General features: G+C 42.9%; 1 protein-coding gene across 1 annotated transcript in view; it reads right to left on the bottom strand.

The window, feature by feature from the left end:
• Positions 1-24,782, bottom strand: part of paxip1 (PAX interacting (with transcription-activation domain) protein 1) — a 140,191-nt gene that overhangs the window by 89,718 nt on the left and 25,691 nt on the right. Inside the window, exons 4-6 of the mRNA XM_080212980.1 lie at positions 22,116-22,179; positions 18,676-18,789; positions 13,066-13,686 (exon numbers count right to left, since the gene is read on the bottom strand). Of these exons, the coding sequence (XP_080069106.1) occupies positions 13,066-13,686; positions 18,676-18,789; positions 22,116-22,179 (799 nt within the window). The remainder of the gene's footprint in view (positions 1-13,065; positions 13,687-18,675; positions 18,790-22,115; positions 22,180-24,782) is intronic.

Genomic DNA, 24,782 nt, shown 5'->3' with positions numbered 1-24,782 from the left:
AAGCTACAGTCCCACGCAAACCCCACTGACTATGGCAAGGTCTGCAAGACATAACAGGCTACAAGATGAAGGCATGTAAAATCGCCAGCTTGAATGCACTCCTCCCTGATGAGCTCAATGCATTCTATGCCCGTTTTGAGCATAAAGTCCCAAAAGCATGCCCTTCACCCTGGAAGCCCCTGGATGAACCTGTATCTGGGGTCACCATTGCAGATGTCAGAGCAGCTTCCTTGAAGGTCAATCCATGGAAAGTGACTGGCCCAGATGGGATACCCAGACAAGCACTCAGATCCTGCACAGATCAGCTGGTGACATATTCACAGACATTTTCAACCACTCTTTTACAACAACCTGAGGTCCCAATCTGCTTCAGGAAAACTACTATCATCCCAGTATCTCAGAAAAACCAAGCAGCGTGTCTTAATGGCTATCAGCCAGTGGCTCTGACGTGCGTTCTCAGCCCTTACTATATTCCTTATACACCTATGACTATGTGGCCAAATTCCCCTCCAATTCGATTTTGAAGTTTGCTGATGGCACCATCACAGTGGGTCGGATCTCAAACAGCAATGAGATAGAGTACAGGAATGAGGTAGAGAAACTGGTGAACAATAATCTCTCCCTCAATGTCAACAAAATGAAGGAGATCATGAAAATTAAAGAAGAACATGCCCCTTATCTATATCAACAGGGAGGAAGTAGAAAGGGTCGAGAATTTCCAAGTTTTTAGATGTCTGGATCACCAACAACCTGTCCTAGTCCCCCCACGCTGACACTATAGTTAAGAAAGCCCACCAACGTCTCTACTTCCTCAGCAGACTAAGGAAATTTGGCATGTCAATTATAACTCTCACCAATGTTTACAGATGCATTATAGAAAGTATTCTTTCTGGTTGTACCGTAGCTTGGTATGGCACCCACTTTGCCCAAAACTGTAGCCCAATCCATCACACAAACCAGCCTCCTATCCATTAACTCTGTCTATACTTCCTGCTGCCTCGACAAAGCAGCCAGCATAAGGACCCCACAAGCCTCAGACATTCTCTCTTCCATCTTCTTCCGTCAGGAAAAAGTTACAAAAGTCTGAGGTCACATACCAATCGACTCAAGAACATCATCTTCTCTGTTGCTATCAGACTTTTGAATGGACTTCCCTTGCATTATGATCTTTTTCTACACCCTAACTACAACTGTAACCCTACATTCTGCACTCTCACCTTTCCTTCTCTGTGAACTGCATGCGTTGTCCGCATAGCACACAAGAAACAATATTTTTCACTGTATACTAATACATGTGACAATAATAAATCAAATCAAGGAGAATTTCCACTATCAGTACGTACATGGGAACGAAGCAGTGCTGGACCTGGATAATGAGGTGCAGCATGGTTCAGTGAGTGACCAGTCACCATTTTACATTTAGGATAGTTACAGAAAAGGGGAGGCGTGGTGCTGTTGTCGCCAGGAGATCCAAGGTAGTGCCTGGGGACCTGGGTTTGAATCCCACTACAGTAGATGGTGCAATTAAAATTCAATTAAAAAATCTGGAATTAAACATCTAATGGCCATGAAACCATTGTTGATTGTCATAAAAACCAGCTGGTTCGCTAAGCCTTTCAGAGAAGAACATCAACTGTCCTTACCTAGTCTGCACCAAAGTGGTTGACTTTTAAATGATCTCAGAATATCATTCAGCTCAAGAGTAATTAGGGATGGCTTAGTCAGCAACACCCACATCCCGCAAATGAATTTTTAAAAATCATGAAAATGTTAAAAGTAATGAGTCTCAATTATCACAGAATCCTTATGGTGCAGAAAGAGGTCATTCAGCCCATCGAGTCTGCATCAACAACAATCCCACCCACGCCCTATCTTCCGCAACCCCACATACTTACCCTGCTAATCACTCTGGCACCAAGGGCCAATTTAGCACGGCCAAACCTCCTGACCTGAACATCTATGGACGGTGGGAGGAAACCAGAACACCCGGAGGAAACTCACTCAGACATGGGGAGAACGTGCAAATGCCACACAGTGACCTGAGGTCAGTATTAAACCTGGGTCTCTGGCACTGAGAGGCAGCAGTGTTAACCACTGTGCTACTGTACTGCCCATAATAATGAATTCTAACATTTCCTCAATGATAGGTTTTAGACCAAATGACCCCTAGTTTCCTGTTTTCTGTCTTCCTCCTTCCTTGAAGAAGTCTTATAGTTGCAGCTTTCCATTGCTGTGATCTTTCCAGAGTCTAGGACATTTTGGAAGATTGCACCATGTCTACAGCTACTTATTTTAAGACTCTAGGATGCAAGCCCTCAGGTCCAGGGAACTTGTCCTGCCATTTTTCATGGTACTTTTTTTCTCCACTGATAGTAATTGTTTCAAATTCCTCCTTCCCAATTGCCTCTATATGTTTTTGCATTTTCCCCACAAGGACAGACGGTGCCCCTAAGTTCTGCCATTTTTGTTTCCTATTACTAACTGTGCAGTCTCACCCCTCAAGACAACAACATTTGTGTCTCCGAATCCTTTTATGAAGTTGTAGCTGTACTGCCTCTTTACTTCTTGCTTGTTCATCCTATCATTTCTCCCTGTTATTCTTTCAGTCACCCCCTTGCTGGTTCCTAAAGTTTCACAATTTTCTCACTGACCAAACTTTGTCGCACTGTATGCCTTTTTTCCACAATTGGATACTATCTTTAACTTCCACAGTTGGCCATGGATGGTGCATCTTTCTTGTTGTCATAGAATTATATAATCCCTACAGTGCAGAAACTGGCTATTTGGCCCATCGAGCCTGCACCAACAACAATGAAGGTACCCAGATTCTTTTTCTAAATATTCTCCTGAAAAGATCCAGCCAAACAAGCTTTTGCAACGCGAGCCATTTTTGCCACAATTCATGCATTGACTATCCTTGTTCAGCAGTCACTTGCTGAATGGCCCATTTGGGCACATCTTTGGCATGCTTGTTGCTGTTTCGGGCTTCTTATGAATAATTCCAACATGTGGATCTTCATTTCTGCACCAAATTGTAAAGCCTCTTTAGCAGCCAGTTCTATCAACGCCACAGGTTTTGACTGCTGTCTAGAAAGTCAAAACACGTTTAGTGATTCTTTAGATTGTCCATTCTGCAGACTCCAAATGAGGCTCTCTCACGAAATATCTTCTGATGACTCACCAAACTCACAACATTTACCAGCCTTTTTAAGGTGGTCACAAACTGAGCAATGCTTTCTTCTTCCACTTCGGTGGAGCCTGGACTGTTCCACAATAAACAGTGGCTTTGGAGAGAAATGGTCTTCAAGGACATTCTAAGTTTTGGTTCCTGGCTTTGCTGGATGAACCAAGCTCGGGAGCAAATCGGAAGGTTTTACTTCCTAACATACTGAGAAAAACAGGTACAAGCAACTCGTTTGCAATTTTATTCACTTAAAACACTAAGCATAGAATCTCCATGACTCATTTTCTTCACTGAAAAGCCACATGGATCCTAATTGACCTGCCATTCCCTTGCAGGCATGAGCGACTCAAGACTGCTCAGTACTTTTTTTTACTGCCTTCCCAGGACTCCCCCCCCCCCCCCCCCCCCCCTATTAATTTATTTTTTTCCAAACAGCCTTAACCAGATGCAGGGCATCCTTCTTTTCAAATATGCCAGACACTGCCTGGAATCTCATCCTTCTGATCAGACAAACCCCTCTTAAAGCCACAAAGAGAATTTCCATCGTATTTCACAACTTTGTCGTGAATCACCTATTCTGTTGCTACACATAGCAACACGTGCGCAGACCCTGCAGATTAAGGGAGTCTACCATATGTTTTTTTTCTGGTAAGAAACACGATACTATTTTCCCTTTTTTCTCACTTGGTCTTCCTTCACTGGCATTTTCAATCTTTAATCCTGTGGTCCATTTTCCCCAGCCTTCGAATATTCAAAGCACGAGGGCCCACAATGTTTATTTTGCTCACAACCTTTTCTCAATGTTCTCAACGAAACAAAATCACAACTCGTCCCGCCAATTTTCTTTTTGCAATATCCTAACTATGCAATGGTTTGAGAGTTTTAAACAAAAAGAAAATGATGCAGTCTGCACATGTAGACTTAAAATTTCAATAGTACGTTTATTGCAGGAGCCGTTGCCTGTACAGAGCATAAAATGAAACTGAAGCAGGAGACTATGAAACACCCCAGTGAAGTCACCATCAAATCATCCACTTGCTCTTAAAGCAAACACTTAAATGTATCACAATCTCCCAAGCCAAGATCATTGCTCACTCCTGTGAATGCATCCTTTATTATCTGAGCCACCGCACCCAATTTTCCTTTTTTCCCCCTGTCCTTCCAGAATGTCAAATACCTGAATTTTGAGTCAATCTTCTAGCCTTGGTCACCTTGCAACCTTGTCTCTGAAATAATTATACCATACCCATTTATTTCTATTGGAGCCGTAAATTCATCCACCTTGTAAGAACGTTGAGAGATTTCAGAAGGACTCCGCCTTTTTACCATTTTCCATACTCCTTTTTTAGTTCATTCATGGGACGTGGGCATTGCTGGCAAAGTCAGCATTTATTACCCATCCGTTACTGCCCTCATATTGAGTGGCTTTCTAGTCATTTCAGAGGGCAGTTAAGAGTCAACCACATTTCATAGGAACAGGAGAATGCCATTCAGCCTCTCAAGCCCACTAGTCATTTAATAAGGTCATGGCTGATCTGTGGCCTAACTATCTGCCCTAGGCCATATCCCTTAGGATAATGACCCAACTGAAAGGCAGCACCTCAGACAGTGCAGCATTCCCTCCTCCTTTGAAGTCAGCCTGATTTGGGTGTCCAATTCTCTATAATAGACCATTAACCCACAAACTTCTGGACTGACAGCCAGGGTTTAGATCAGCCAAGACCAGACTGAATGGTGGAATAGGGTCAAGAGGATAAACTGTTAAATAGCTTGTACCTGTGTTCTGTGGGCACTCTTCCACCTACTTAGCATTACTGACATTTTGGATGCACATAACTCTGAATACACTGCTGTACCTGGTCCAATAATTCTCCATGGCCCACTCGTTCCTCAAAATTGCAGATATATTATTCATATTTTTAATCCTCCAGTTTTTTCATTAAAAAATGCACTTTGCTACGAAACAGAAGTAAAATTTTCCAAATTCACATTTAAATAGGCTGGAAGGGCTTGGTTAAAATCAGCTGTTGCTGGATGAAAATAGAAAGAAAGATGAAGTGACAACACAATTGGACAATTTACTGTGCTTTGCCACTCAAACACTCAGCAATTACTGTAAGGAAATAACTTTCCAAAATACAGCAATTATTCAAACCGGCAACAAAACTTCTGTTAACATGTACAGCAGGATTGAAAGAATTTTTAACTGAGACCTCTTCAATACTTTTTGTTGAAAAGTACTAAATGTGCTTCAGGACCAAGTTGGTGATTGAACTCTCTGATGTGTAATTAAAACGCACAGACAACGTCCAGGTTCAATCTCACGTCATGGTTAAGTTAGTTGGTCAAAGGCATGGTGACATAATGAACACAAAAGCAGTCTATGAATGTTAGCTGTGAGAATACCACACAGCCAACAGATACTATTCTTCCTCAAGCCTACAGTCCTATACTCTCTGGAGTTTAGATGAAAGATGATCTCATTTATTCTTGGGAGGGCTTGACAGGGTACATGCTGAGAGGCTGGAGATCAGAAATAATTGGAAAAATCAGCAGGTCAGGCAACAACTGAAAGAGAGCAGAGTTAACCATTTGACTCCAATATGACTCTTCCTTAGAACTAAAGGGAGACAGTAATGTTCAAAATCGACAAGTGTGAAGGCCATTCAGCAGTGGGAGTAGTTTTTTTTAATTCATTTGCGGGACATAGGTGTCGCTGGCTGGCCAGTATTTATTGCCCACCCCTAGTGGCCCTTAAGATGGTGGTGAAGTGCTTTCTTGAAACGCTGCAGTCCATTTATTGTGGGTTAACCCACAATGCCATTAGGGAAGGAATTCCAGGATTTTGACCCAGCGACTGCAAAGGAACAGCGATATATTTCCAAGTCAGGATGGTGAGTGGCTTGTAGGGGAACTTGCAGGTGGTGGTGTTCCCATGTACCTGCTGCCCTTGCCCTTCGAGATGGAATTGGTCATGGGCCTGGAAGGTGCTATCTAAGGATCTTTGGTGAATTGCTGCACTGCATCTTATAGATATTACACACTGCTGCTCCTGAGTGTCGGTGGAGGAGGGATTGAATGTTTGTAGATGTGGTACCAATCAAGCAGGCTGCTTTGTCTTGGATGGTGTCAAGCTTCGAACGTTGTTTGAGCTGCACCATTCCAGGCAAGCGGGGAATAATCCATCACACTTCCGGTTGGCCATGTGATTGGCATTTCAGTGCCTTACACAGGATAGGTTTTGGGGAGTCAGGTGAGTTAATCGTCACACTATTCCTAGCCTTTGACCTGCTCTTGTAGCCAGTGTTTACATGGCAAGTTCAGTTGAGTTCTTGGTCAAATAATAACCCCAAGAATGTTGACAGTGGGGGATTCAGTGATGGTTACACCATTGAACATCAAGGGGCAGTGGTCAGAGTGTCTCTTATTGGTGATGGTCATTGCCTGGCATGTGAGTGGCACAAATGCTACTTGCCTCTTGTCAGCCTAAGCCTAGATATTGTTTAGGTCTTCTTGCATTTGAAGAAGGACTGCTTCAGTAACACTGATTCCTGCAAAGCAGTAACAGAAGAAATTGTCGTGGCCAGCGAGGCTGTGACAATGATACTGAAGTTATTTGCATCAGTCTTCATTGTAGAAGAGAGATTACATGCCAGAATTTGGATTAAGACTGAATAAATTAAAGTCATTAATACCAGCAGAGAAAATGAACTTGAGTAATTCAAAAAATGTCACAAATTCACAAGATCTGATGTCCTGCATCCTAGAGTTCTACAAGCGGCGTGGAAGTTAGCGAACGTAACACCGTTATTCCAGAATGGAAGGAGACTATAGGCCAGTTAATCTGACATCAGTCGCTGGGAAAATTCCAGAATCTATTAATTCAGGAAGTCCTCACAATTCATTTAGATACTCTGTGTTCAGAGCCAACTTGGTTTAACAAGAAAAGTGTCCAAAATGTGTCAGTATTGTAAAATTTATTGAAATTTTGTGAGCATGAGTTGTAGGATGGATACGAAGCCAGCTGATGCAGTAGACTTGAATTTTCAGCTGAGTCAAAAGGACTCAAACATTAACTCTGCTTCCTTCTCCCCACAGATGTTGCCAGACGTGCATTTCCAGTTTTTATTTCAGATTTCTAGCATCTGCCGTATTTTGCTTTTATTATACGAGGCTTCCAAAAGGTATTCAATAAAATGCCATAGATTTGGATTTGGAAACCAAATATTAGAATGGAAAAAGGATTGTTCAATTGGCAGGAAGCGGACAAGGATAAATGGGACATCTTTGCCTAACAGGTTGCAACTAATAGGATGTCATAAGGTTCAGTGTTGGAGGCCTCAGCTTTATACAATTCATATAAAGGATTTAGAGCATCTAAGACTGCTGATGATACAATCCTAGATAGAAATGTACACTTAGAGAAGACAAAGACGTTACATAGATATGTGGACAGGTTAGGTTAGCGAGCAACAAGATGGCAATTGGGGTACAATGTGGAGAAGTGTGAAGTTACTCATTTTGGTAAGAACAGTTGATTTTTTTTAAAAAAGGCATAAAACTTGGGGCACTCATACAAGAATCACAAAGTTAGATGCAGGGTGACCAGAAGACAAAAGGCATGTTGGCCTTCATTGCAAAGATATCAAGAGTAGAAGAGTAAGTCTGACTGTAATTGTACAGGATTTTGACGAAGCCACACCTGGGGTGCAGTGAGCAGTTTTGTTTTCCATACCTAAGGAAGGAGGTGGCACAGTGGTTAACACTGCTGCCTCTCAGTACCACAGACTCAGTTCAATTCTGGCCTTGTGCCACTATCTGTGTGGAGTTTGCATGTTCTCCCCACGTCTGCGTGGGTTTCCTCCAGGTACTCTGGTTTCCTCCCATAGTCCAAAGATGTGCGGATTAGGTTGACTGGCCATGTTAAATTGACCCTTAGTGTTAGGGGAACTAGCAGGGCAAATATGTGGGATTACGGGGATAGGGCCTGGGTGAGATTGTGGTCAATGCTGACTCAATGGGTCAAATGGCCTCCTTCTTCACTGTAGGGATTCTATGATACACTTGCTGTAAACTACACAAGCCTAATAAAGGTAGACACAGAGGCTGTTCTAACTGGGAAATTTCAAACACAGGCACAGTCTGAGAATAGGCGTTGACCTTTTCAGACCGAGACCAGGAGAAATTACTTAATTCAAATGACTGTGAAGCACTGGAGTTCTCTGCTCCAGAGTGTCGTGGATCCTTCAGCCTTGAATAAACCTAACACTGAGGTGGACAAACTTCGGTCCCTCAGGAATCAAATGAAGTGGGGAATGGACAGGAAGAGTGGAGCCAAGACTGAAAGCTAGCCACAATCTTACTGAAACGTGGAGGAGGCTTGAAGAATAGTACACTCTTCTCCTGCTCCTATTTTAGAAATAATGAGCACTTGCCAGAAAGGATCACAATAGTAACCTGGATGATTCTGTCTTTCCCAATTGAAGTCAGATACAGCACAAGCCAGAGGTGGGTACCTAGGATACAATTTCTCTCTGACTTAGCCCAAGGCTCATTCCCTTAAGGTGCAATGACAAGAGGCAACTTCTTGGAAGCCACTTAAACTGCAGAATACCCTCGGCCTACGTAACTGAGCGTCAATCTGAGAAATAATGGCACATAGTAAATTTTGAGGCATGCAGAGTTTTAACTTTTGGAATGTAATGACTAATTTGTATAGGACTGTAAAAATGTTTTTATTCTGCACTGTTTGCAATTTTTAGACATGTAGGTTTGCAATGGTTTAATTGAGATTTTTATGAATGAAGTATATTTTTGAAACTAAAAAACTTCTTAGAAACCACTTAAATTCTTCAATAGGAAGCGCTGCCCAAATCTGTGGGCAATACTCAAGTAGGAAACAAAGTAAACGATTCCAAGGCTCAAACAAAGCCACAGGGAGTTATTGATAAAGTGACAGAGTGGCCCAAAGGGGGGGAGGGGGAGGGGAAAAAGGTTGTAGCTGGAATTCAATGCAAGGCAGCGAGAGGTGTTAAAGAGTGGCATTAGCTTTACACCATTCAGTGTTTAATAGACAATGTGGAACAGCAGAGAGATTTGGGTGCTCAGGATCAGTGCAGCACTTAACGTAGAATAATGGCAAGAGATATGGGCCATAACATGAGATGTTCTGGGTAACCTAAAGTACTGCTTATACTTTTAGGCCCCACACTATAAAACAGCTGAGACAAAACAAGTGGTATTTATATACTGGGACACTGCTGATTGATGGAATAATAAAGTAAAAAACTAATTAAATATCGGGGCTGTTTTCAGTAGCAAGAGAGATTATGGTGATTTGATAGAGGTTTATTATGGGACAAAGTAAACAGAAGCAGTTTCCAATGATTCAAGGATTCAATAAGAGATATAGGTACATAAATAAATGAGATTAAGACAGAAGTGAAACTTTTGCTTTCCTCAAGGGCTGTAGCATGTACTGAAGTTAATGATTGAAACAGGGATGACATCAGCGTGGAAAAGTAGATTCAGTCAATACCTACAGGAATAAAGCCAGAAAGGCACCCAGAATAGGTACGTTAAAAATAAAGTCACCATAATCTCAGATGACCATAGGCTGTGACCAATGGTGTTTTAATCTGAATGTCGTCACACCTCAGGCGAGGGGTAAGATTGAGAAGGTGAGGCAATCATGCGTAACCTCAGCCGATATGGAAATTGAACCCGCAATGTTGGTACACTCTGCAGCAATAAGCAGCCATCCAGACAACTGAACCAACCTGAACATGGAGAGCAACAGATCATCTGGGACATTAATGAGCAACAATCTTCTTAACCAATAAGCTTTAAAGATCAAGAAAGAAACAGGAATGACTAAGAGAATAGTTGAATTCAGTCAAACGTTATAAATCAGGTACATAAGAAATAGGAGCAGGACTAGGCCATTTAGCCCCTTGAGCCTGCCCCGCCATTCAATATGATCATGGCTGATCTGAAGTGGCTCAGTTCCACTTTTCCGCTTTCTCCCCATAACCCTTAATCCCCTTGCCTACCAAAAACCCATCAACCCGCGTCTTAAATATATTTAGCGAGGTAGCCTCCACCACTTCAATGGGCAGAGAATTCCAGAGATTCACCACCCTTTGAATGAAGAAATTCCTCCTCATCTCCGTTCTAAACTGCACCCCCCCCCCCCCCATTATCTTGAGGCTATGCCCTCTAGTCCTGCTGTCCTTTCTGAGCGGGAAGAACCTCTCCACCTCTACCCTATCCATCCCCTTCATCATCTTATACACCTCAATAAGGTCCCCCCTCATCCTTCTAAACTCCAACGAGTACAAGTCCAGTCTATTCAGCCTCTCTTCATAGTCCAACCCCCTCAACTCCGGTATCAGCCCAGTGAACCTCCTCTGCACTCCCTCCAAGGCCAAAATATCCTTGCGCAAGAGCGGCGACCAAAACTGCACACAATACTCCAGCTGCGGCCTCACCAGTGTCCTGTACAGTTGCAGCAAGACCTCCCTACTTTTACATTCAATCCCCCTCGCTATGAAGGCCAGCATCCCATTTGCCTTTGAAGGAATCCCACGAAGGGATTAAAAAAAAGCTACATAATTTGCATTTATAAAGGGCCCCTGACGTGGCAAAACGTCCCAGGTGCTTCATCAGAACTTCAAGCATTTGACAATAAGCCACAAAATGATATTAGAACAGATGCCCAGAAGGTCAGCTAAAAGTGCAGTCATTTTGGCAGAGGAGGTAATTCAGTCCATCAGGTCCATGCCTGTTTTCCGTAGAGTGATCCAGATGGTCCCACTTCACAGGTCTATGCCCTGACCCTCCAAATTTATTTCCCTCAAGCGCCCATCCAATTTCCTTCAGAAATTCTTCATCGTCTCTATTTCTGCAACCCTCATGGCCAGCCATCTGCAGGCTTTTACCACTCGCTACACTAAAACAAAACGATTGTCCCTCATTGCTCCAACCCCTAATCTCTTACTGAAAATCTTAACTGTGTCTCTCTCGACCTTGCACCACCAGCTGCTGTCTTCTGTCTGCCTTACTTCAGTTTTAAGGTGCACCTTAAAATCAGGAATACACAAGACGTCAGAATTGGAGGGGTGCAGGGATCTCACAAGAGATTAAAGATAGGAAAGAAGGCATGGCCATATGGTGATTTGAAAGCAGATGAGGATTTTAAAATCTAGGTGTTGATGGACAGAAGCCCCTCAGGTTATTTGCACATTAATAACTGCATGTCACAAACGAGCTGTTATTTTTCCAGCAAGATCCATTATTTCCTAGCTATGGAATCAGGAAGAGTGCCCATTTTAACCAAACAATTCAGATTAGTCAAATACAAATAAAGATCAGAAAGATGAATACAGACAAGAAGCCATTCAACCCAATAAACCAATGCTACCATAGGGCTCGATAGTCTCCCCATTCAAAGTACCCAGCTACTTCCTGAACAAACTTTAGAATTATTCCCCCTTGGTTAGTCATTTGGAGCACTGCACAAAAACACATTCACAATTTTAGTCTTGAACTCGTCTTTGACTAGACAGTGTCTAAGAGGAAGGGTAAAAGAGCAATAGTAAAAATGCAATGTTGACTGACTCAGATGTTAGTAGAGTTGATCGGTAAGTTATTAAGACACGTACAGAAATCAGGGTTCTTTTTCCCCCTCATTACAAACAAATAATTGGGCTAGAGCAGACAGCGTTTGCAAACTGCTGGCGGTCTTCTGAAGAGTTAAAATAACTAGTGGGACAGTAACAAGAATCACTGAATCACTACAGTGCAGAAAAGACCATTCGACCCGTCAAGCCTGCACAGATCATCCAAAAGACCACTCCACCTAAGCCCAGTCCCCCACCCTAACCCTGCCATTGACTATGGGCCATCCATCTAACCTGCACATTTCAGACACCAAGGGGGCAATTTAGCACAGCCAATCAACATAACCTACACATCTTTGGACTGTGAAAGCAGCAAGAGTCCAAAGAAAATTAAAGGCTAGAAAAAAAACTTTAACAAAGACGAAATCACAAAATTTTCTACCACAAACTTAGAGGAAGATCCCATAAACTATTTGATAGATCAGGAAATGTTGGAAACAGCAAGACAGGTGGCATTCATAGAGAAAGATACAGGGTTAACCTTTTAGATTGGTGACCTTCATCAGAACTTTTTGTAAAGCACTAACTTAAAATATCAGATGTTTATGCAGAGAGAGGGTGGACTGCAGGGCTTATGTAGGTGAAAGATGTACTGCAGACGCTGGAATCCAAAACAAAAACAGAAAATGCTGGAAAATCTCAGCAGGTTTGACAGCATCCGTGGAGAGAGAATGGAGCCAAGATTTCCACTCTGGATGACTGTTCATCAGAGCTGGCAACCCTGGACAAAGGGTGATCCAGACTGGAAACATTGGCTCTATTCTCTCTCCAACTATACTGTCAGGATTGCTGAGATTTTCCAGCATTCTTTTGTTTGTGTCAAAAACTGTCTTACTTTAATTTCTAACTTCACATTGTGGCACTTAGTTTGTCATCATTTTAGCATTAACAAAACAAATGATAGCCATTTACTAGTTCATTCCTTAGGGCAATCAATGCCTTGGTTAATCAGGGGTTAAGATGCAAGGTTTAAATTTTCAATCAATGCTTGGCAGTTAAATCTTAGTCACCATTAACTGATGCATTCTCCATGGCAATGCTTCTGCTAGTCAGGTTCCACTTGCCAACAGTTAGCACACTTGTCTCACACAGTTTAGAGCTGTTTCTCCTGACACTGATACTCAAGTTTATCCTGATGAGTGCAAGACAAAAGGTTTCGACAAAACGGCTTTTATCAGCAAGGTACAATGAATCACTTACTTGTGCTACATTTGATGGCCTGGAGATCTGCTGAATATCAGCATTATTAGTTATGTTCCGCAGCGTCCTGACTGCAGGGCTCCAGGCCGCAACCATCTCGGGCCTCTCGGGGCCCTGAGTCCCTTGCCCTGAGGTCATCAAATTGCTCCTGGCCTCAGGGTTGGATATAGAGCCAGGAACCGGGGGGACATTGGCGCACAGATTAATTAGGGCAGAGTCCTTCCCGTGGGCAAGCCGGCGCTTGGCAGTGGCCGTTTGCGGGATCTCTGCAGGAGTCCAATTCAAATTCCGCTCCTGCTTCTCAGGGGAAGAGTCCGAGGAGTCGTCGAACATTATTTCGCCTGTCGTTTTCTCAGGCTTTGGGGAGAAACCTGGCATGCTCAACGGTGAGGCCCCCCGTGATGACACAGGGCTGCTCTTGGCCGAGCGCTTGAGGTCCATCTCTGGCTCCTCTTCATTTTCAGCCAGCTCTTCCTCTTCATCCTCCTCTTCCTCCTGGATAATAAGACGGGGATGATACGTCGATTCATCTTTCCTTGATTTTGCTGCAACACTGTCCTCTACCCAGTCCGGTGTCACAATTTTAATGGTACTTCGCTTTAGAGCACAGTTGTATTTTTCCTGTCAGGAAAGAAAACAGATTTAGCCTCATTTCTTGTGTCACCGAATTTAAGAAAACTCATCGCTTTTCAAAGCTGCCTTTGATTTTCTCCCTTTTATAAAAAACTCTCAACATGAAAGGAAGTCACTCCTTATCTAGAGAAACTGGGCATGATAAAGAATGGTGACATAGTTCCAATCAGGGTGGCTTGGAGAGGAATTTGCACTTGGCGTTCCCATGCAACTGCTGCCTTTGCCCTCATGGTCCTACAGGTTTGTCCTTCTACTCTTTCCCACCTCTCATACTTTACTTGACTCTGCTTAAATATATGTAAGTTGTTCCTCAACTCCACCTCAGCAAATTCCATATTTTAACCACTAAGTAGTTTCTTTTGACTTCTTTATTAGTGATGATCATTTATGACCCTGGTTTTGTCTCCCTCTCTGGATGGAAACAATGAAGTACTGAAGGCCTCTATCATATCATCCTGTGGCCTTCTCTTTTTTAAAAAAAAGCCTTTTTTTTGTCATCTTGGGATTTTCTTTTTACACTGTCTCCTGTCAATGCAACAACCATGGGCACAATTGCACTTGCCCAAACATGAGGAAAACATAAAGCTGAATCTTGTTGACAAAGAAAGACAGATGCACCATTTAAATTGCCACTCAATTTGAGGTGAGGTAAAACATGATCTATATATTTAGCATTCACGTTGATTTTTAAAAACAAAATTGGTGCAGGCTTATGCGTTCCTAACTTAGACATACTGAATCATCCAGATACAGAGCATCAAGAGAAATCAGGATGCACCCATAAGGAAACTTGCCAATTTCCCAAACTACTTTTAATCTTTGTGGCTATGTTCAAGTGTTTCAGTAATTTCAGAAGCTTGCGTTGAACTGTCAAGTTCCATCAGGGTCATATACGTCTCAGTAAAATTGCCGCTCCCACTTCCAAACTCCAGTGGATACAGGTCCAACCTGGGCAACCCAAATCGCTAGGATAACCCCTTCCTCCCAGAATCAGTAGGGTTCTTTATTTACTTTTTTGCCTTAAATTGAAAAGGTCAAGCTCTTTTACATAGTGCTCCAACCAGTCCTAACACTGCTTAAATAACCTGCGTGGGAAATTCTCCGATCCAACCAGAGAGTCAGGTGCCCAATCAGATTAATTCTCGATTTGAAATTACCCAAGTTTAATCTGTTAAGAAACAAATAATTAGCCAGGTTGCTGTTTTTCTCTGTCCTGAAGTTGTGGAAGGTGATACACAAAGGCAAGGGTTTTCTTCTTCTATTCATAGAAATGCGCAAACTTAGAGTCAAAAATGATCACATCTGTCCAAAGTTTTAGAAATCCAAACATGCTTTCTACCCGTCTGCACTCAATCGCTTCCTTCACCCAAAAAGTAACCACTTTCATAGGATCACAGAATCCCCAAAGAGCAGGAGGCAGCCATTCAGCCCATCGGGTCTGCACAACTCTCTGACAGAGCATCTTACCCAGGGCCAACTATCCCCGTAACTGCACATGTTCACCCACTAATCCCCTACTCTACAAATTTTGGGACACTAATGGGCAATTAGGCATGGCCAATCCACCCAAGCTGCACACCTTTGGACTGTGGGGGTGAAGGGGCTGAGTGTGGTGTATCCACTCCCAGTGTCTAGCCTTCGTCACCCTAACCACCATAAGTCACCTTTCAACCCAGCAACCAGTGCCATGGACAAATAGAATTTTAACAAGCAGAATGAGTATATTTGTTCACAATACTTTGATTGCCTGCTATTCTACTCTTGCACTTGTTAGATTTTTAAACAGTGAAAACAGAGTTAGGATACTGCAATGCTTTACCCTAAATTTTCTTTAAAAGGGAATAATGGAGGAGCACTGCAATCCTCACCTACTTGTACATCAGTGAAACAATGTTCACAAGAATGATCCCTGGAACGAAGAGCTCGTCATGTGAGGAACGGGCGAGGACTCTGGGCCTGTACTCAATGGAGTTTAGAAGGCTGAGGGAGTCTTATTGAAACTTATAGGATACTGCGAGGCCTGGATACAGTGGACATGGAGAGGACGTTTCCACTAGTAGGAGAAACTAAAACCAGAGGCACAACCTCAGACTAAAGGGATGATCCTTTAAAACAGAGATGAGGAGGAATTTCTTCAGCCACAAGAGTGGTGAATCTGTGGAACTCTTTGCCACAGAAGGCTGTGGAGGCCAGGTCATTGAGCGTCTTTAAGACAGAGATAGATAGGTTCTTGATTAATAAGGGGATCAGGGGTTATGAGGAAAAGGTAGGAGAATGGGGTGAGAAAAATATCAGCCATGATTGAATGGCAGAACTAAGCGAAACGAGGACATTTTAAGAAGTGGCTTGAGAAGGGGTTTGGGGGGGGGGGGGGGGGGGGGGGGGGGGTGTAGAGAGGCGCGGCAGTTGAGAGGGGGAGGGATTGAAGGCAATGGACTCAGCCAGCTAAAGGCATGGCTGCCAGTGGTGTAGTGATGAAATTCAGGAAAATATGAGTCAGAATTGGAGAAGCAATGGCAATCCAAATGTTACAGGGCTGGAGGAGATTAACAGAGATGTGTGGGGGGAGGAGGGGGGAAATTTGCAAACTAGAATGAGAACTTTTTTTTTTTAAAATGGAGGCTATGCCAGACAAGGAGCTGACCGACATTGGTCGACAAGCGCAGGAGGGGTTTTTTCCCCCCCAGAATTAGATATGAAGTTCCAGCTTAAAACTGATTTCCTCGCTTGAGTTATGGCACCACCTACCCAGTGGAGCTAAACTACTCCGATGGGAGGGGGAACCAAAGACTGGTCACAGATAGACAACTATAAAGCTTGACTGTTAAGTCAGAGACTACCTAGAATTAACAACAGCACCATAAACATTAAGCTCATTTCCTGCTGGAAAGAAACAATCAGCAATTCTAGCTAATAAAACCTTTTGGGCTGCAGATACTCCCACCAGGATCATTGTCTGGTATACGGCTCACAAGCATCATTTTCAGCTCTTCACATTGGTCCCCAGTTAACTCAGACAACGCACGGTGGCAAAAAAAGCCATTAATTAGACGTTTACAGCCGCCACACAGAAGAGATTAGTCTGGCTCATGCAGGTTTGCTTTTAACAACTGGCTGTAAAAGAAAAGGCTTTTATTGGCTTGACACAGACTGGCCATTGATGTTTGTCTGAAAGCAAGTTTGGTGGGTCTGAAGAACAATCCATTACAAGCTCCAGACTTCAGTAAGAGCAATCCATTCTTGCACATTAAAACAAAGGTGGGTAAAGGCCATGTCTCTTTAACTAAAAACATACTCTTTTCCTCTCCACCACATACAAATAAAATTACATTCATGTACTTGGGTTGAATAAATGTCTTTCCTCAGCAACTTGCCAGTACTTCAGCACAAACAGGAAGGAGTAATTATTTCAAAATTAAGAAGGTTTTGTTGCAAAAAAACAAGGAGGAATATTTTCCACCAGCAGAAGGTTTGAGAATCATTGAAGATAATTAGCAAGAAAGGATATCCAGGGGGACAGCAACACGTGGTTAAGAGATTTTGCCTAGTGCGATTAAGAGTTGAGGGAGATCAGCCACGATCTTACTGAATAGTGCAGCCATCTCGAAAGGGCTACATGGTCTACTCCTTCAATGAATTGGTGCACTAGAAGAGCAGCTAAGAGTCAACCACATTCCTGTGGTTGTGGAGTCATATGTGGGCCAGACTGGGTAAGGACAGCAGATTCCCTTGGTTAGGTCACATTGAGTATTGTGTGCAGTTCTGGTCACCATACTACCAGAAGGACTTGGAAGATTTGGAGAGAGTGCAAAGGTGGTTCACCAGGATGCTGTCTGGTCTCGCGGGTGTTGGCTATGAGAAGAGGTTGAATAAACTAGAATTGTTTTCACTGGAAAGATGGAGGCTGAGGGGAGACCTGATAGAGGTCTACAAAATTACGAGAGGCATAGAGAGGGTGGATAGTCAGAAGCTTTTTCTCAGGGTGAAAGCGTCAGTTACAAGAAAGCACAGGTTCAAGGTGAGAGAGAGAAGTTTAAGGGAGCTGTGCAGGGAAAGTTTTACATGGAGAGTGGTGGGTGCCTGGAATGTGATGCCAGAGGTGGTGATGGAAGCAGCCACACTAGCAACATTTAACAGGCATCTGAACGGGTACATGAATAGAGAGAGAATAGCGGGATTATGGACCAAGTTAGGGCAGGTGGTTTCTTTTGTAGTTTAGTTAGGACATCATGATCAGCTCAGGCTTGGAGGGCCAAAGGATCTGTTCCTGTGTCTATTTCTTTCCCTGAAGGATATCAGTGAAGCAGATTTTTTTTTACAACAATTGACAATGGTTTCATGATCATCAGTAGACTCTTAACTCCAGATATTTTTCATCGAATACAATTTTCCCCATCTGCCGTGGCAGGATCCAAACCCGGATCTCCAGAACATTAGCTGAGTTTCTGGAATAAGAGCCTGGAAGTAATACCACTAGGCCATCGCCTCCCCTGTTCCCCCACTTTTTGAGGATAATTATCACATCTCAACAATTCCAAGGCCAACCTCATCACCCAGCAACATGACAGCCACATCACTGACTCCTAACCAGCTAGCCATGGAAGTGCATCTCCCAATTCCAGATGCCCAGCACAAGGTCAAAATGGCATCTACTGAAAGCAAGGGGAAGCGCACCTCCAATGAGACACACTTAGCATTCTGGGCCTTCAAGCACCTGTATTTACACAGATGAAACACCAGTCTCTTCAAACATCTCTCGAGTCAGACAGATGGAGCATATCTCAAAAGCAGCAACATGATGTTTGCGTGCCCCGGCCATTCTACATGTTACGAGATTGTTAACAGTAGAACCTAAAACAAAAACCACTACCTTCACAAGAGGTAAAATAGTCTACGCTGCAGAAACATGTCAACTGTACAACAAGGCATGATGTCCAGCCACAATTGCAAGCTATAACTTGCCAGTGACACACTCACCCCCTGAGGTTCTGGCACGATTAAATGGGTGCAAGCCTTATTTAGTTTGAGCTGGCATTCTCCTCCGTAGAAAGTAATTAAAGCCCACAGCGTTTTGCGATCTTCAGCAGAAACCTGGAACAGAAATGTAAACACACACACACTTACTTCAGATGTGCATTAATTGATTGTATTTCTATTATTTTACTGCCATTCAGCAGAAGTAACCTGGAAATTTTGCTACCACCCTGTACCCAAATTAAATGGGGGAGTATTTTAAAATGTGACCTCCCAAGTAATTGTCGGCTCCGCACTGAGGCATTATATGTAAATTCAACACCAGCTAAACAACCTGGTCTATTCTGAATCAGTCCTTCAACTCAACAAATTTCAGGAACTTCACATGCAAACAGAAGGCTGATGATCCTGCTTCCAACAAATAAAACTTCTCTTTTGAGTCATCCAGCATTTATTAAGATTCCAATATAGGTTCACACCCAACACGCACAGCTCATCTCCAAATTAAAAATGTTTTTATGCAGACGGACAGGAATCCAGAATTCAATCAAAATCTATTTTGCTTTAAAATGCTTCAGATATTGAAGATTAATAATGGTTAAAACATGAATTAAACAAAGAACGGTACAGCAGAGGAACAGGCCCTTTGGCCCTCCAAGCATGTGCCGATCTCACTGTCCTATCTAGACCAACTGCCTGTGTCCCTCTATTCCTCATCTGTTCATGTGTCTATCCAGGTAAGTCTTAAAGGTTAATAACATGTCTGTCTCAACCACCTCACTTGATAGTGCATTCCAGGTTCCCACCACTCTAATAAAATTCTCCCGCACACCTTCAGTGAATTTTTTCCCCCATTACATTGAATTTTGCTCCCTTGTAATTACAATGGACCTTTTCTCCTTAACCCAAACAGTGGACTGTGCTCCAAATATTATTGTACTTTACCTGCAAACTGCATTGGAACAAAAGGAAATGGTAGACCATTCAGCGTCTCAAGCCTGCTCTATCAATCACTTTAATCATGGCTGATATACTCTATTTTCCCTGCTCTATCTTGACATTCTCTGTTGGCTCTACTACACCAAAGTCTATTGACTTCTATCTTGAACACTCAATGACTGAGTCCCATAGTCCTCTGGATGGAGAATTCTAATGATTCACCACCCTCTGACTGAAAGAAATTCTCTGCATCTCACTCTGAAGTGGCTTAGCTCTTATTCTGCGACTATGTCTTTTGGCTCTAGATCACCCCAACCCGGGGAAACATCCTTCGCCACATGCGGCCAGAGTACCCTGAAAACACATTTCAGTACACGAGACAAACACAGAGCCATCTTCCCACCCCACTGTTGGTCAAGATAGAGAAAAAACAACAGGGACAGCATGGGCCTAGAATTACAAATTGAAGTCAGCTAATTATTTTTAAAATTTGCCTAAACCAAAGTAAGGGTTTCTTACTCATATTTACTCACAGTAAATTTATGAAAACCCTACATTGGCATTTCAATTCAAGTGGGATTTGGTAGAGTTTAAATGATTGCTTGGATGGGGGGGGGGTGGATGACTCCACTGATTCACTGCTAACAGACTTTTATTCACTCCGAAGTGAGCCAATTATGTCTGCATCAACTCTTCAAATGAACAATTCACTCTCCCACCTTCTCCCCACAACGCTGCACATACTTTTCCAGATAACAGTAATTCGCCTTTTGAATGCCTCAATTGAATCTACACCCACCATACTCAGAGCATTCCAGACTGTAACAAGCTTTTTTTTCTCATATCACTTTTGCCTTTTTTTTTACAAATTATTTCAAATCTGTGCCATTGTGTTTTCGATCCATTGACAAGAAGAAACAACTTCTCTGGAGTTCCTCACCCTGGAACCATTCTCATCAATCTATTCTGCATCCTCTCTCCTGAGCCTGCACGTCCTTCCTAAAGTGCAGAGCCCAGATTGAGTGCAATACTCCAGCTGAGGCCAAGCTAGTGCCTTATATGAGTTCAATATAACCTCCTCGCTCTTGTGCTGTATACTCCTGTAATAAAGCCAAGAATATTGTACATATAAATTAGGAGCATTCGAGCCCCTTGAGCCTGTGCTGTCATTCAACAAGATCATGGCCAATCTGATTTGACCTCAACTCCGCTTCCCTCTGTAACTCCTTTACCATGGATTATTGATTGACAAGGAAGTCAAACTCTATCTTAAAAATATTCAATAACCTTGCCTCCACCACTCTCTGGTGAAGAAACTCTCGACACTCAGAAAAAGGTTTTCACCTCAGCCTTAAATGAGAGACTCGATTTTTTGCCCCCACCACAACGATAGCAGTGTATAACATCTATAAAAAGCACTGCAGGAACTCACCAAGGCTCCTTCATCAACACTTCCAAGCCCACAAGCACTACCATCTAGAAGGGCAAGGACAGCAGACACCGCCTTCATGTTCCTCTGAGACATACACCATCCTGACTTGCAACTGTATCACTGTTCCTTCACTGCCACTGGGTCAAAACCCTGGAACTTCCTTCCTAACAGACCTGTGGGTGTTCCGACACACATGGACAGCAATGGTTCAAGGCAGCAGCTCATCCTCAAGAGCAATTAGGGATGAGCAATAAATGCCAGCCTAGCCAGCGATACCCACACACCATAAATGAATTTAAAATACATGTTTCTTTAAAAACAATCTCCCCATTTCTTTTCACTGACATGGAGAACACTTTGGACAACAGAACAGAAAGTATCTGCAGCTCTATGGGTGATGGTGGAGCAGGTGGTCATATAAACTCTGCAGATTCACTGTACCAGTCCAGACAGTCTCAAGACATGGCAAGAATGTCAAAGGAAAATAGAAATGCATACGAGAAGGCTCAATGGGGAAATAAGTCTTTAGCTTAGACACAGGGAAATCTGCGTGGGTTTCCTCCAGGTGCTTCAGTTTCCTCCCACAGTCCAAAAACGTGCAGATTAGGCTGATTGGCCATGATAAAATTGCCTCTTAGTGTTGGGGGAATTAGGACTATAAATATGAGGGTTTACGGGGATGGGACCGGGAAGGGTTTGTTATTGGTGCAAGCTTGATGGGCCGAATGGTGTTCTTCTGCACTATGGATTCTATGATGTAAAACACTACCTACAGGATCAAAATTATCAAGGTAACAAGTTCAGAAAAATAAGGAATCCAACTTGAAGAATCAACGTTTGCTACTTATTTTAAGGTGAATTCCATGCAAGCAAATTAAACCAGCATTACGTATTGATAATTGGCCACTTCCTCTGTCAACAGTTTTAATATAAATAGCCTACTGCTCACCAGTTTAAAGAGAATTTGGTTCTTCACAGCAAGCAAGGGCATAAAGTGCAAATCACTTAACTGGCAACTACAGTCAAAATATTAATTAGTCTTAAGGGATCAGCAAAAACTGTGAAGACGTACCTGAGATAAGCAAGCTGCAACTCCTGAAAATACTTGTCCTCCCTCTGGAGAGAAACCAGCCACTCTGTGTTTGAAGTTAAGAAAATGATCTGCAAAGTTATCCTTAGTTACAAATTGCCAGAGCACTTCGACACTGGTGGACCAATTCAGTGCGTGATGAGAGACAGATTTTCACCCAAGTGTGCAAACATAAGATGGTTTTGGAATGTGATACTGAAGGACTGCAGAGAAACACAAGATGTTGCAGAACTTTGGACTAGTGTGTAGCTAGCAAACTATTGAGCCAAAGCAGATTTCTCGGCAGTGTAATTGTGGGCATTCAAGTATACACTTGGCTGATTGCAATGCAAAAAAAATTCCTGAAATTATAAATATGGATGTCAACACAGTGCCTTAGACGCAATATAGACCCCCTAGATGCTTCACAAGGGCATTATAAAACTAAATATGACAAGCTATTTAAGGAGATACAAGGACACATGACCAACAGGTTGGCGAAAGTGGTAGAATTTGAGAAGTGTCTTAAGGCAAAATAAGTAAGGTAGAGAAGCATAGGCTGGGCTTTCCCGAGCTTAGGGCCTATGCAACTGACGATACGGTCAAGAATGGTGGAGATTATTAAAATCAGGAATGCTCAAGAAGCCAAAATTCGATGAGTGCAGGTATCACAAAGGATTGTGGGACCAGAGATTAAAGAGACAAATAGTTGGAGGATCTAAACACCTAAAATATTCGAGAAGTTATAGCACTGTACTGGACAAGTTTAATGTAATGAGGCAGATGGTTTTGGGAAATGGAAACCATGCTTAATCGACTCACTGGAGTTATTGGGCAGCATGGTGGCAGTGGTTAGCACTGCTGCTTCAGTGCCAGGGGCCCGGGTTCAATTCTGGCCCTGGGTGACTGTGTGCAGTTTGCATGTTCTCCCTGTGTGGGTTTCTCCCATACTTGAGATGTGCAGGATAGGTTGATTGGTCATGCTAAATTGACCGTGGCTGGGGGATTGGCAGGGTAAATGTCTGGGATTACAGAGGATAAGAACATAAGAAATAGGAGCAGGAGTAGGCCATCTAGCCCTTCGAGCCTGCCCCGCCATTCAATAAGATCATGGCTGATCTGTCGTGGCTCAGTTCCACATTCCCACCCTCTCCCCATAACCCTTAATCCCCTATCAAAAACCCATCAACCCGCTTCTTAAAAATATTTAGCGAGGCAGCCTCCACCACTTCAATGGGCAGAGAATTCCAGAGATTCACCACCCTTTGAGTGAAGAAATTCTTCCTCAACTCCGTTCTAAACCGCCCCCCCCTTTATCTTGAGGCTGTGCCCTCTAGTCCTACTGTCCTTTCTGAGCGGGAAGAGTCTCTCCACCTCTATCCTATCCATCATCTTATACGTCAGCCTCTTATATAGGATCTGGGTGGGGTTGTCGATGCAGGCTCAATGGGCTGAATGGCTTCCTTCTGCATTGTAAGGATTCTATTTAAGGAAGTAACAAAAGGGAACTGACTATACTTAGATTTCTAGGAGATATTTAATAAAGTGCCACATCAAATATTGTGGAAAATAAAAGCTCATAGCATAAGGGGTAACATACGGGCATAGATTAAAGATCAGATGGCTAACAAAAAGAGTGGGCATCAATGGGTCTTTTGTAACAAGGGATCAGTGCTGGGACCTCAAATTTTTACAATTTATATAAATGCCAAATTTGCTGATGACAAAGATAAATCAGAAAGTAAATTGTGAGGATGACATAAAGAAGCATTAAGAAGGTGTATATAGGTTAAGTGAGTGGCAAAGATCTGGTAAATGAAGTACAACGTAGAAAAATGCGAAACTGTCATTTTGGTAGCAAGAATAAAAAGCATATTATCTAAATGGTGAAAGATTGCAGAACTAAGGTGCAGAAGGATCTGGGTGTCCTGGTACATGAATTACAAAAGGATGGCATGCAGGTACAGCAGGTAATTATTGTTACAATTTAATTTAATGTTATAACTTTATAAGACCCTTGTCAGGCCTCACTTGGAGTACTGTGAGCAGTTCTGGTCGCCTCACTATAGGAAGGACGTAGAAGCTATTGAAAGGGTACAGAGGAGATTTACAAGGATGTTGCCTGGACTGGGAGGCATGCCTTATGAAGTTAGGTTGAGGGAGCTGGGACTCTTCTCCCTGGAGAGACGAAGGTTGAGAGGCGACCTGATAGAAATTTATAAAATGTTGAGAGGAATAGATAGGGTGGATTCTCAGAGGCTATTTCCCCAGGTTAAAATGGTCGCTACGAGAGGACACAGATTTAAGGTGCGGGGAGGCAAGTACAGAAGTGATGTTAGGGGTAAGTTTTTCACTCAGAGGGTGGTGAGTGAATGGAATCGGCTGTCGTCAGTGGTGGTGGAGGCGGCGAACTCGCTGGGGTCTTTTAAAAGACTTCTGGTTGAGTACATGGGATTTAATGGGATTGGGGGTTATAGATAGGTCTATGGATTGGTAGGTGTTGATGTGATCGGCGCAACTCGTGGGCCGAAGGGCCTGTTTGTGCTGTAGTGTTCTATGTTATAATTTACTGCAAGGGAGAATTGAATCCCAAAGTATGGAGGTTATGTTTCAGTTGTACATAGCATTCTTGAGACTGCATTTGGAGCACTGTGTAGAGTATTGGTCACC

This window comes from Carcharhinus amblyrhynchos, chromosome 2, assembly GCF_965287045.1.
Source record: "Carcharhinus amblyrhynchos chromosome 2, sCarAmb.v2.hapA, whole genome shotgun sequence".
NCBI classification, from domain to species: domain Eukaryota; kingdom Metazoa; phylum Chordata; class Chondrichthyes; order Carcharhiniformes; family Carcharhinidae; genus Carcharhinus; species Carcharhinus amblyrhynchos.
Note: the sequence above shows the minus strand (reverse complement) of the source record. Positions and strands in the feature narration are given on the sequence as shown.